This window comes from Chrysochloris asiatica, unplaced genomic scaffold (genome assembly GCF_000296735.1).
Source record: "Chrysochloris asiatica unplaced genomic scaffold, ChrAsi1.0 scaffold00116, whole genome shotgun sequence".
Taxonomy (NCBI): Eukaryota; Metazoa; Chordata; class Mammalia; order Afrosoricida; family Chrysochloridae; genus Chrysochloris; species Chrysochloris asiatica.
The window spans coordinates 4,653,705-4,666,847 of record NW_006408634.1 but is presented as its reverse complement, the minus strand read 5'-3'; the positions used below and the strand labels follow the sequence as shown (position 1 = coordinate 4,666,847).

Genomic DNA, 13,143 nt, shown 5'->3' with positions numbered 1-13,143 from the left:
TACCAACAGCTATCCGCATCTTGGCATCATTCTGACCCTTTTTTTTTACATCATCCCTATATCCAGCTTACTCATAATATCTGTCAGTTCAACTTTTAAACAAATAATATTTTAATGCATTTTAGGTGAAAGTTTACACAGCAAATTAGGTCTCCATTTAACAATTTTTAGACAAACTGTCCAGTGCTAACACATTGTGAAAATTGTAACCATTGTTAGCATTCTTGTTATTCCCATTGTGTTCAGCTACAACTTTAAAAAAGATTTAGAAAATCTATGCATGTATCGCCATTCCCACCGCCATTACACAGGGTTTCTCAATCTCTGCGCCATTGACGTTGTTGTTGTTAGCTGCGGTAGAGTCCATACCGACTCAGCGACCTTATGCACAGCAGAACAAAACGCTGCCCGATCCTGGGCCAACCTCACTACCCTTGCCACGCTTGAGTCCATCGATGCTGCCACTTGGCCAATCCATATCCTTGGGGGTCTTCCTCTTTTTCGCTGACCCTCCACCTTACCAAACATGATTATCCTTCTCCAGCGACTGCTCCCTCCTGACAATATGTATGAGCCAGCTAATCCTTTGCTGTGGGAGGTTGGCCTGCATATGGTAAAACGCTTAGCGGCATTCTGGCCTTTGCCCACTAGATGTCAGTAGACACCCCCTTCCCAGATTCGTCTCTGGTGGTGGTGGTGATGTGTGGTGGAGTCGGTTCTGACTCACAGCGACCCTGTACAGGGGTTCCAAGGCTGTAAACCTTTAGGGGAGCAGAAAGCCTCATCTCTCTCCCGTGGAACAGCTGGTAGTTTTGAACTGTTGACCTTGAGGTTCGCAGCCCGACTCATAATCACTACTCTACCAGAGCTCTAGACGTTGCCAATTTGGGCAATGATAAAACCGTCCCCAATTGGCGCTGTGGGTTAATGCGTCAGACGGCAAAGTGGCAAAGTCGTCTGAACTGCGAGGTCCGTGCTTCAAGCTCACCAGCTGCTCCTTGGAAACGCTATACAGGGTGGCTATGGGTGGGAATCGCCTCGACAGCACTTAACAACAACAACCCTGGTCAAGGAGCCCCGGTGATGCTAACAGCAGTTCAAACCCACCAGGCCTCTCCAAGGGTGAAAGTTGAAGCCGTCGGCACCTATAACGATTATATACGGTTGCTATGGATTGGAATTGGCGTGGTAGCTATGGGTTTTGATTGTTTGGACCTGCTCCAAGCCATCATCATTTCTCATCTGTTCAATAGTAATGACAACATCTGTGGTTCGAGATCACCAGCTGCTCCGCAGGAAAAAGATGAGGCTTTCTGTTCCCACAAAGATTTTAAAAGTCTCAGAAACCCTATACAGGGTTGCTATGAGTCCGAGAACTTGACTCAAAGTTACTTAACAACAGCAAATAATAATAACTTATTGATTCTTCTTCTTTCTTCTATTTTTGCTCCTGCCATAGAACTTTCTTTATACAGTAGCCAGTATAATTTTCAAGACATAAATCAGATCATGTTGCCTCTTAATCAAACAATTCAATGACCTCTCATTTTATTGAGAAGATACAAACTATTCAGCCTAAGCTCTATGGTTTTATATGATATAAGCTCTGATGATGCCACCAAACTCTCTCTGTAACAAACTTCACCTCCCCATCCACTCCACTGTTCTGGGTTCTAGTTCTCACATATACCAATTTGTTTCTGCCCAAGGGACACGGCACTTGTAGTTCTGTCCTCCGGGAATGGCCCGTTCCTTGGCTGTTTTCAGCTGTGTAAGTTTCCTGTGGCTGCTATAAGGAAAAACCACAAATTGTGTGGCTTCAGACAACAGGAATGTATTTCTCACCATTCTGGAGGCTAGCAGTGTGAAATCCAGCAGGGCTGTGCTTACTTGAAAGGCTCTCGAGGAAGACCCTTTCTTGTTCCTCTTTTAGTTTCTGGTGGTTCCTGGAAGTTCTTAGAATTCTTTAGTTTATAGATGCATCCCTCTGATCTCAGCCCCCATCTTCACCAGGTCGTGTGTGTGTGTGTGTGCACGCGCGCACATGTCTACACGCACTGTGTTCCTTTTCCTCTTCATACAAGGATATTGGCCACATTGAATTAGGGTGTATTCCACTCCATCTGATGTCATCCTAACAACTGATTACATCTGTAAAAATTCTATTTCCATAATGCATTAAATTCCAAGGTTCTGTAAGTTAGAATTTCAACATATTTGCTGGGAGGGCACAATTCAATCTATAATGCCATCTCTTCAAAAAGATTTTTCCTCCTATCAAAAAATAGGCAAAGGACCTGAATAGACACTTCACCAAAGGAGACATTCAAGTAGCCAACAAACACATGAAAAGCTGCTCAGGGTTATCAGCCATTCTTGTTGTTAATGCTATCAAGTCGATTCTGACTTGTAGTAACTCTATACATGATTTGCAAGGAGCAGCTGGTGGGTTTGAACCACCAACCTTGCAGTTCGAAGCCCAGTGCTTATCCTACAGCACCACATCAGGAGTCCCCTTAGCCATTTGTTGTTACGTGCTGTCGAGTTGGTTCCGACTCATAACGACCTTATATAGGGTTTCTGAGGAACAGCTGGTGGATTTGAACTGCCAACCTCATGGTTCACAGTCCTGTGCTGATCCTAAAGCACCATATGATTAGCCATTAGAAAGATGCAAATCAAAACTACAACAAGAAACCAGCTCACTCCTTGTAAAATGGCATTGATTTAAAAAACACGAAAAAGGCCAAAGAAACAAATGATTGTGAGAATGTGGGGAGATTAGAATCCTTGTCTATTGCTGGTAGGACTGCAAAAATGATAGAACCATTATGGAAAAATGTATGAGGCTTCTTCAAAAAATTAGAACTAGAACTACTATATGATCCAGCAATTCCGCTTTTAGATATAGCCTAGAGACCTAGGAGAAGCCATGCAAACAAACATATGCCTATGTTCACTGCAACATTATTCACAAGAGTAAAAATAAGGAAGCAGTTTAAGCGTCCTTCATTAGATGAGTGAGTAAGTAAAATATGGTAGATCTACACACTGGAATGTCACACAGCCATAAAGAATGATGACAAGTGCGGAAACATCCTAACATTGATGTACCTGGAGGACAGAATGCCTAATGAAATGCCAATCACGTAATGACAGATATTACATGAACCCACTGGGACTTCATAAAGTTTGTGGAAAATGGAATTAAAAGAATGGAATTTCCCCCCACAAACTTTTTGGGACCCATCCCTGGTAAACCACCAATGGGAAGGAGGGGGATTCACTCTCTAGATTATGTTGTTGTTGTTGTTGTTGTTATGTGCCGTGGAATCGGTTCCGACCCATAGCGACCCTGAACAGGGTTTCCGAGGCTGTAAATCTTTACGGGAGCAGAAAGCCTCATCTTTCTCCCACGGAGCAGCTGGTAGTTTCGAACTGCTGACCTTTCGGATCACAGCCCAGTTTGCAACCACTATGCTACCAGAGCTCCTCTAGATAATAGGTACTTGAGTTTTTGAGTTCTGGTGGAGGGAAAAGTTGCACAGAATGATGGCGTAGTGAGAGCAGCTTGATCAAAGTAAATGATACCATTAAAAAGTGTGCACAAAGGGCGGGGGGGAGAAATGCCTTTTCAGATTATACAAGATCACTTCTATTTCTCCACCTACACAAAAGGTGTATAATAATCTCATCAGGCAAAAGGAAAACATTAAAATAAATTTGCAAGTACACAAAGGAATAAGCAGCAACTGAAAGGGTTAATGTGTGGATAAATGTTTAAAAAAAAAAAAAAAAGGTTTCTTTTCCTAATTTTGTTTTTTAAAAATAATTTCTTGTTTAAGAACAAGCAAGTTGCTTGCCCAGGAAACATCAAGGCAAATGGTCGGGTTCCCTCAGTGCAAACTCCCTTTCAAGACTAATACTCAATGGGAATACATGCTGTGATTGATGACTATGCTTGTCACCAATAACGGGAAGTGGGGGGAAAATATCAATGAAGTGGCGAGCTAAGCCCTACAATGTTCAATAGACTTCTGTGAACCCAGGTGAAGACCTGGTTGGTCAGCAGTGTGGCAAGACCTGGGAACTCTTGGGCCCAGAGTCAGTGACATAGCCAGAGAGGACTAGAGTGGAGAGTGAAGCGTCCAGCTGATGAGAAGAGAGGGCATATGTATAAGAACACCCACACTTGCAGATAATACCCACTTGTCCTGGCTTCAATGACTGGATGATCAGAGCTCAACCAGAAGAAGAAAGAAGAGGGAAAAAAGAGTAATCTGACACAATTTGATGAACTTGACCTACACCTATGGAAGCAGTAGCTCAAAAGAGGGAACAAATCCTTGCAGCAAGGATCATTCCCACCCCCTCCACACACAGAGTAGACTGAGATGGGCAACTTGGACATTGGCTAGCCAAAATGGGGGGGGCGGGGCTACAAAGGCAAGAAGTGACTGGCTTACAAGCTTTCAAGAAGGAACCTAGAGCCAAAGGGTATGAAGGAAGGTAGAATCTCCAGTGAGTAGTATGCAATCTGTCTAGGCGGGGCTGATGAAATGAAATGCAGATAGGTCTCTTGTGTTACAATAGTGAATAATTGTTATCAGGACTGCTTGTGAGGGTTGGAAATGTACAGGTAGACGTTTTGTAGCTAGGAGGGGAGTGATTAACTTTTTAGTCTAAGAGCGGAGGTCTCAGGGACCATCAAGGGATAAGAGCAGAGAGCAGGACCCTACCCAGAGAAGCAGTGATGCCTGAGATGAAGGCAGAGACGATGTCGTGGAGAGATGGAGCAGCTGGGGACTTTAGACACAGAGAGGGAGAGGGGCTGTGTGCTGACGACCGGGGGCAGGCTTGTAGTGTATACAGTTTGGTTGGTTGATGATGCATGGAGGGGATTGTAACCATGGCAACGAAATGAAATAGGATAGGATGAATGTAAAACTAATGTTCTCCTATGTAAACTATCACATAATTCACAATAAAACATTAGGAAAAAAAATAATTTCTTGTTTAAAGTACAATAACAATATATTATGGGGTCTGTAACAATATATTCTGGGCTTGTCAAACTCACATTAATGTAGGCACACAGAAGCACCATATAAATCTCTGTCCCCAAATTCCTTCTCAATTATTCATTTAGAACTTAGTAAAGAGATATGAAGACCAGATGTAAGAGGTGAAGAGAGGTTGTTTCTGCTTAGCCAGCAGGCCCAAGCCATCCAGTTCCTCTACACAGCTGTGCAGGAGTGAGAGCGAGTCCCAGGACACAGTGACCTGAGGTTCCCTCATCCATCAGTCAGGGCCCTGGAGCCCAGACCTGTGAAGGAGGGGGTTCAGCCAGACTTTGCACTTCCGTCTCCATGGGACCCTCTGAACCTATGGAGGGAACACAGTTCTGAAATTCACGACCAATCCCGTGACGAGTCCTCTCTGGAGAGGACAAGGTGTGTGGAGCCATCAGAAATTTTAGGGGTTCAAAATGTAAGACTCCTTGAGAAAGGCTTCTCACCTGGTATAGTAGATCCAGGTGAGGATATAGGTGGAGAGGAAGCCAGCCCCCATGATGGCTCCCCGGAGTAGGGTGAGGATTAGAGGCCAGGAGCCCCTCTGTTCTCCAGAGACACAAGGACAAGAACATGAGACGCCTAGGAGGAGAAAGGAGAAGGGAGTATGAGTTTCCTGCTCTGCTCCCAGCACCACCCAGAATGCAGGTGTCCCGCCCATACTCACCTTGCACAACCAGGTACAGAGAAACGCGGTAGGAGTGTGACAAGTGTTGAACTTGGCAGGTGAATTCTCCTCTATCCCCAGAAACAACGTGGGGAAACTCCAGCACCCCTGGATTCCAACGCTGGGGGGGACTTAGTGCCAGGCTCCCCCGGAACCAACTCAACTTGGCATTAGGGCTGCTGTTAGCATCACAGACCAGACGTAGGGACTGACCCTCTGCAACATGCAATGAGGTGGCATTGCCCAAAACCTCTGGGACTGGGGAGAGAGAGAGACAGAAGGACAAGTCTGAAAACCCCTCTGTCCTTCTGTTCTCCCACAGACTGCTGTGAATTCAATTGTGTCCCCTAAATAAGTATGTTTAACTTCTAACCCCCAGAACCTGTGGGTTTGAAAATGTCAACAAGTTAAGATGAAGTTAATATGGGAGTAGGGTGCACCCTAATACAATACGTCTTTATAAGAAAAGGAGAAGGGACAGAAAAACCCAGAGGGAAGAAGTCCATGTGTAGAGAACCACAGAGATTGGACTGATGTCTCCACAAAAGAGAGGACACCAAGGTTTGACAGTAACAACTACAGGTTGGAAGAGAGCAGAAAGGAGCATCTCCTTTCAGAGACTTCTGAGAAAGGACAGCTCTTCTGACACCTTGATTTCAGACTTCTGGTCTCAAGGACTGTGGGCGAATCCATTTCTTTTAAGCCACATGCTTTGTAGTCCCCTAAGAAATAAATTTGCGCATGAATGGGAAACATCTCTGAGACAAGCATTGCAAGTATGGGAAAATATGTGTGTGATACTCCAAAAGAGAAGAAACTCAGTGATCCCTGGAGGAGTCCGGCTTCTTGAAGGAGGACACCCTGGATGGAAAGAGAAGAAAGAGCTAGCTACATCAATATGTGGGAGAAGACACCCTAGCATGATGGAGTTTGATTTGCAAAACCACAGAGAGGCAAGACACATAGAGATTTGACCACCTGTAGGGAAAGACATGGAGGGAGCAAGATAGAGGATACATTTGTACCTTCTCCTGGGATGACAGGGAGCCATGGAGGAACAGGGTCAGGTCATGGGCCTGTCAGAAGGAGATACTCCCTATCTTCTTCTGGATTAGGTACCCTCTGGGGGTCTGAGCTATGGCCAACTAGAGTGAGTGGGCCTGAAGGCTGGGAGTGAGACTGAAGGAGCTTGGTTTGAGGGTGAGAGAGGACTAGACCTAGTTAGAGCTCAGACCATGGACATTGAGGAAGAAAGCAGCTTGAGACAGTTTTTAGGAAGTCAAGTTTGCAAAACTCATTGATTCATAGAGATGGTTGGGCGAGAGACAGAGATGTCTAAAGTGGCTTCCAGGATGTTGACTCAGGTGGGAGGGGCCATCCCGAGGGGGAACTAGTTGTGCTCAGGACAATCTGGACTGGACAGAGATTTCTGAGGGTCTTCAAAGCCCAGGTAGCATTGGAGATGCCAAAGTGAAAGAGTTGACCCACAGGATTATGCAGAGAGACCAGAGACCCAATATGAACTCCATCCACCCATGGACTTAGAGGTTCTTGTATGAAATTGAGATGACAGACAGAAAGGGGGTGAGGAAACTGGAAATAAGATGTCAGGGAAGGGTGAGAGGAGAGAGATCAAGAGAGTAAGACCACAAATAACAGAGACAGAGGATTGCGAACCAGGAATTTACCATGACCTTGGAGCAAGCTCTATGGGGGTGGGGAGCACAGAGGTAACCAAGAGTGATGGGGCTTCATTATGTCAGACCTTATCAATATCCCCCCTCTTATGTGAGTTCTGAGTCCTCAGCTCTGCCGTAGGACGGCAGAGATCCCACTCCCTACACAGCTCCTGAGAGGGGAGGTCCTCTCCTACCTGTGCTGTTTCCCTGGAAGGCAAGGATACTCAAGTTCTCTGGAGCATCTGGAACAGAAATGAACGATTGGCCACCCGCAGTACGATGACATGGTAAAGGGTAAGATAGTGAGGGTTGAGTATTCTCTTCATCTTGACCCTGCCAAGCCCCCAACAAAAATCCCCAAATATCCCAGGCCATGCACTCCACCAGCCTGACACCCACTGCCCTTCATAAGAACCCGAGCTTCACCCATCACTCACAAGACACACTGAGCTGGACAGTGGTCTCTGTGGTCAAACCTGTTCCTGGTAGAGTCACTCGACAGGTGAGCATGGTTCCATGGTGGTGTGGTTCTGGGGTGAGGGTGAGCACCGAGGAATGAGAAGTCTTGGGGTCCAGCGTTGTAAGGGCAGCCCCAATCCAGGAGAAGGTAGGGGGCATCCCCGTCTTACAAGCCCATGGAACTGCGCAGGTTATGTTCCTGGGATGGCCAGATTCTAGAATTCCCTGAATGTCGATGGTTGGTGTCTGTGTCAAGGCTAGGGAGAGAGAGACCCAGGTCCCAGAGTTGAGGACCCCTGAGTGTGTCTCTAAAACAGTGTCAGCTTCAGGAACGCCATCTCCTCCTCATTCAGTCCCAGTATCCTGTTCCTTTTGATTCCTCCCAGAATGAGGAACAAAGAATCCCATGTTGCCCTTTCCCTGTGGCTTCTCCTTAGTTCAGTTCCTTACCTGTCACACGCACGTAGAGTTCGCTACCTTTGAAACTAAATCTGACCAAAGGTCCTCTCTCCACCCTAAAGTAGTATATTCCTGTGTCCCCCTTCTGAGCCTTTTCAATTTCCAGGGAGCAATCATAGATCTGGGGGTCTCCACGGAGGTGAAATCGGCCCTGGGTCTCTTGCTGCACTCTCCTATATGGGTTATTTGTGGCCACTGGATCATCCACGTATGCATTAGCTCTGTCCCGGAACCAGTAGCCGTAGGTAGGGATAGAGTCATTGAAGCTGTGTTGAGGGTAGAAAGCAGTACAGGGCACTTGAACGCACAGACCCTCCTCCACTGTCACTGGGCCTTGCACTTGTAGCCAATAGTTGGTTTTCTGAGCCAGAGACCCTGTAAGAGAAAAGGGTCAGAGGCAAGTCCAGTCCCAGCTACCACTGGCTCCTCCCCTGGCCCACTCACCAGCCCACGGCAGCAGCAAAAATAGCAGCATCTCTAAGGTGGCGGGTTCCTGGACTTCCTCTGTGTGCAGAGAGAAGGGGAAGAAGAACTGCAGGGTAACAATGGGAAGCTGAGGAGGGGCCCAAGATTGCGCTTGTTCACACAAGAGGAACTTCAGACGTGAAAAGTCAGAGTTCATTCCTCCTATGCTCAGAGAACACAGAAATCCCATGGCCCAGAGGCCCCAGAGACCTGTCTAAAGAAGAGAAAGGTTTGGGGCACTTCTTGGGCACCAGAGTTTGAACAAGGACCTCCGAGAACATCAGTGAGCAAGTGTTCCAAGTGCCTCCAGACTGAAGTGATTTCTGAGGCCTGTTGTTCACACCAGAGGTCTCGTCCACTCTTGACCTGGCCTTACCTAGACCCATGGATGATCGATATTGTCAGGTGTTGGATTTCTGAAGTCTGTGTGAGTGTCTGGGACACTAGGTAAAGTAAAGGAGATATTCATTCATTCATTCATTCATTCATCAAACACATAGAGGGTGTCCACATATTTGTGGGCCTAGAGACTGGAGACACATGATTGTCCCCCATCCTGTAGTGACACATCTTCCCCAGAGAAGTATCAGACTTCTCTGATCAAGTGGTGACTTTGTCATGCGCCATGTTATTCCCATGGGTACTTTTTCAAATATGAATATGACTTTTCCACAATGCAGCATCATTTCATGTCAACTCAGAGGAGAACACATGTCTTCTGTGAACCAGTAGAGATAGTTCCTTTTCCATAAGCACAGTGTGGATGGTCACAACTTTCTTTAGGTCCTCAATTAACATTTCCATTTATGGAAAGAAAAAAAAAAGTTTATTTTTCAGAGTTAAATGTGGCTCGAATGGCATATTCCCAGAAAGTCAGAATGGGATGTCCAGATAAATTTTTAAAGTTAGTTTTCTCTCCTGTGGTTTTCCATCTTACTTTATATAGGGTGCATTTGGGCACAATAGCATGTATCCAAAAGACGTTTCAAATATATGGTGATGACACACAGGACAGAAAAGTATGTAACTATATATATTTTAGAAATCTTCTAAAACTGTGTACAAAAATACTTGACCTTACTCATACAGACAGAATTTTGCATCCTTGTTTGATATATGAGGAAATTGAATCTGTGAACAATAAGATTCAGAATGTTCTGAATCTTATAAATTTTAAAAAAGCAATAACATAAATTTTAAAATTTAAATTATAAATTTTTTATAATTTATAAATTTAAATTATAAATTTAAAAAAAGCAAGAATGCATTTAGTGGCACGTAGGATCAGCGCTGGACTGCTAATCACAAGGTCAGCCATTCCAGCCCACCTGTCACTCCTTGGGAATCCTGTACAGGGTCACTATGAGTCAGAATGGACTCGAGGTCACTTAGGAACAATGGAAGACTCAACACAATTCGTTTTTAACAATAAAGAAGGTATATCACTTTCAGGGACTGAAAAATTAAATGTATGAAAACGTAAATTTTCATTGAATTTTACAAATGAGCTTTTCTTTTTTAAGCTATAATTTACATTTAAGGAGCTCTGGTAGCATAGTGGTTACGAATCAGGTTGCTAACCTGAAGGTCGGCAGTTCGAAACTACCAGCTGTTCCGTGGGAGAAAGATGAGGCTTTCTGCTCCCATAAAGATTTGCAACCTCGGAAACCCTGTGCAGGGTCACTATGAGTCGGAACCAACTCCACAGTACTTAACAACAACAAATTTATATCTAAGTGCACCAACTTGAAGTGCACACTTCTGAGTTTGGACAGACTTATACATCCTGCTATGACCTCCACAATCAAGATCTAGAACATTTTCAATACCCAAGGGAGTTCCAACATCTCATTGTAGTCAAAGTCCAATACCATCATCTGCTTGCTTTCATGGTGGATTAACTTCGATACTTGAGAATATCCTACAAACGTAAACTTTCTCAACATAATATTACTTTAATCAATACAAGTTGTATCATGTGCCTGCCATTCATGATCGCTTATTAGTTAGAATTAGTCCATTGGGTAACACAAGATTTTTATCTAGTTAACTTGTTGACATACATCTGAAGGTTTATGCATAAAGCTGCTATGAGTAGTCTCTTTGATGGATGTCTTTGCATTCCCATTAGCACTTACCAAGAAGTGAAATTGCTAGATAAAATAGTAACTTGAGCTCTTTTTCATGACGCCGAGGAGGCCATCGGCTGCTTAACCATGAAGCTGAGCATCTCCTTCCCAGCCACTGGCTGCCAAAAACTCATTGAAGTGGACGATGAACGCAAGCTTCATACCTTTTATGAGACACGAATGGCCACAGAAGTTGCTGCTGACTCGCTGGGTGACGAGTGGAAGGGTTATGTTGTCTGCATCAGTGGTGGAACCACAAGCAGGGTTTTCCCATGAAGCAGGGCGTCTTGACCCATGGCTGTGTCCACCTGCTTCTGAGTAAGGGGCATTCCAAGGAGAACTGGAGAAAGAAAGGGCAAATCTGTCCGGGGTTGCATTGTGGATGCAACTCGATGCCAACTCGAGTGTTTTTAACTTGGTCATTGTAAAAAACAAGGAGAGAAAGATATCCCAGGACTGACACATACAACTGTGTCTCGTCACCTGGGGCCCAAGAGAGCTTGCAGAATCCTCAAACTTTTCAATCTCTCTAAAGAAGATGATGTCCGCCTGTATGTTGTGAGAAAGCCACTGAACAAAGCAGGTGAGAAACCCAGGACCAAAGCGCCCAAGATTCAGCGTCTTGTTACTCCACGTGTCCTGCAACACAAACGTCGGCCTAGTGCTCTGAAGAAACAATGCACTAAGAAAAATAAGGAGGAGGCTGCAGAATATGCCAAGCTTTTGGCCAAGAGGATGAAGGAGGCCGAAGAAAAATATCAGGAACAGATTGCCAAGAAACAAAGTTTGTCCTCACTGAGAGCTGCTACCTCCAAGTCGGAATCCAGTCAAAAATAAGAAATTTCTATGTGTGACAAATAAATACGCTCATATTAAATCTAAAAAAAAAAAAAAAGTAACTTTAACAGGAATTTCCAAATTGTTCAAATCATTACCACTCATCAACAGTGTATCAGAATTTCCACTTGCTTCATACTCTCAACAGCCTTCTATATTTAGACAATTCTAGTGGGAGCATAGTGATATTTCACTAAATGTTCTCATTTTAAAACTTATATTTAAATTCACATACAGTAAAATTCACTTTTTATGGTGCATAATTATGGGGTATTTGACCAGCATATAGAGTTAGGACTCCTGGTATGGCTCTGTAGGATAAGCACTAGACGGTTAACCAAAAGGTTGGCAGTTCAAACCCATCAGTCTCTCCTTGGAAACCCTATACAGGGTTGCTGTGAATCAGAAACAACTCAATGGCACTTAACAACAACAACAGCAACATAGAATTATATGGAGTCCAGGTGTGGCGCTGCAGAGTAATGTATTGGACCAGAAGATTGGTTTGAACAGCAAGGTCGGTGGTTCCAACCCACCAGCCACTCCTCAGAAATCCTATACAGAGTCACCATGGCACTTCACAACAACAACATAGAACTATATAACCACAATCACAGCCAAGATCTTGAAGAGTTCCATTACTTACAACTTTCCTTTCTGGTGGTCCTTGGTAGTCAAACTCTCTTTCCATCCCTAACCTTTGGAAATCACTGATTCATTCTCCACCTCTTTTGCATTGTCGGTTAGAGAATGTCATATAAATGAAATCATGCAAAATACATCTCGTAATGTCTGACTTGGCATAATGCATTTGGGATTCAGCCATGTTATTTGGTGTATCAGTACTTTGTTCCTTCTAATCATTGACTGGTATGTCATCATATGGATGTAACGCCATTTTGCATACATTTACAAACAGAAGGGAGCCGCCGGGGTGACACTGTAGAAGATGCATTGGATCACAAGATTGATTTGAACCACAAGGTGACAGTTCAAACCCACCAGCTGCTCCTCAGAAACCCTATACAGGGTCTCTGTGAGTCAGAATTGACTCGGTGCTTAATAACAACATTTGGATTGTCTCCAGGTTTGGGTGACTATGAATAAAGTCGCTACAAATATTTTCATATAGAGTTTTTGTGTGAACGTAAGTTTTTATTTCTTTTGGGTAAATACCTAGGAGACAGATATCCTGAAATACATAAGTGTAAGTTTATCTTTATGTGAAATTGGCAAGCTCTTCCCCAAAGTGGTTATGTGTCTATTTTGCACTCCCCAAACAGGAGTCCTGGTGTGGCATTGTGGGTTAATGTGCCAGACTGCAAAGCCCTTTGAACTGCAAGGTCGGCGAGTCAAGCTCACCAGCTACTCCTTGG

At 44.4% G+C, this 13,143-nt stretch overlaps 1 protein-coding gene and 1 pseudogene across 1 annotated transcript in view; one reads left to right on the top strand and one right to left on the bottom strand.

The window, feature by feature from the left end:
• LOC102813451 (sialic acid-binding Ig-like lectin 14-like) overlaps positions 1 to 10,675 on the bottom strand; it is a 37,166-nt gene extending 26,491 nt beyond the window's left edge. The window contains exons 1-6 of the mRNA XM_006868358.1: positions 10,631 to 10,675; positions 8,781 to 8,868; positions 8,328 to 8,711; positions 7,895 to 8,134; positions 5,740 to 5,997; positions 5,519 to 5,621 (exon numbers count right to left, since the gene is read on the bottom strand). Coding sequence (XP_006868420.1) covers positions 5,519 to 5,621; positions 5,740 to 5,997; positions 7,895 to 8,134; positions 8,328 to 8,711; positions 8,781 to 8,868; positions 10,631 to 10,675 — 1,118 coding nt within the window. The remainder of the gene's footprint in view (positions 1 to 5,518; positions 5,622 to 5,739; positions 5,998 to 7,894; positions 8,135 to 8,327; positions 8,712 to 8,780; positions 8,869 to 10,630) is intronic.
• Positions 10,676 to 11,017: 342 nt separating this feature from the next.
• Positions 11,018 to 11,767, top strand: LOC102815861 (annotated as a pseudogene).
• Positions 11,768 to 13,143: the final 1,376 nt, after the last annotated feature.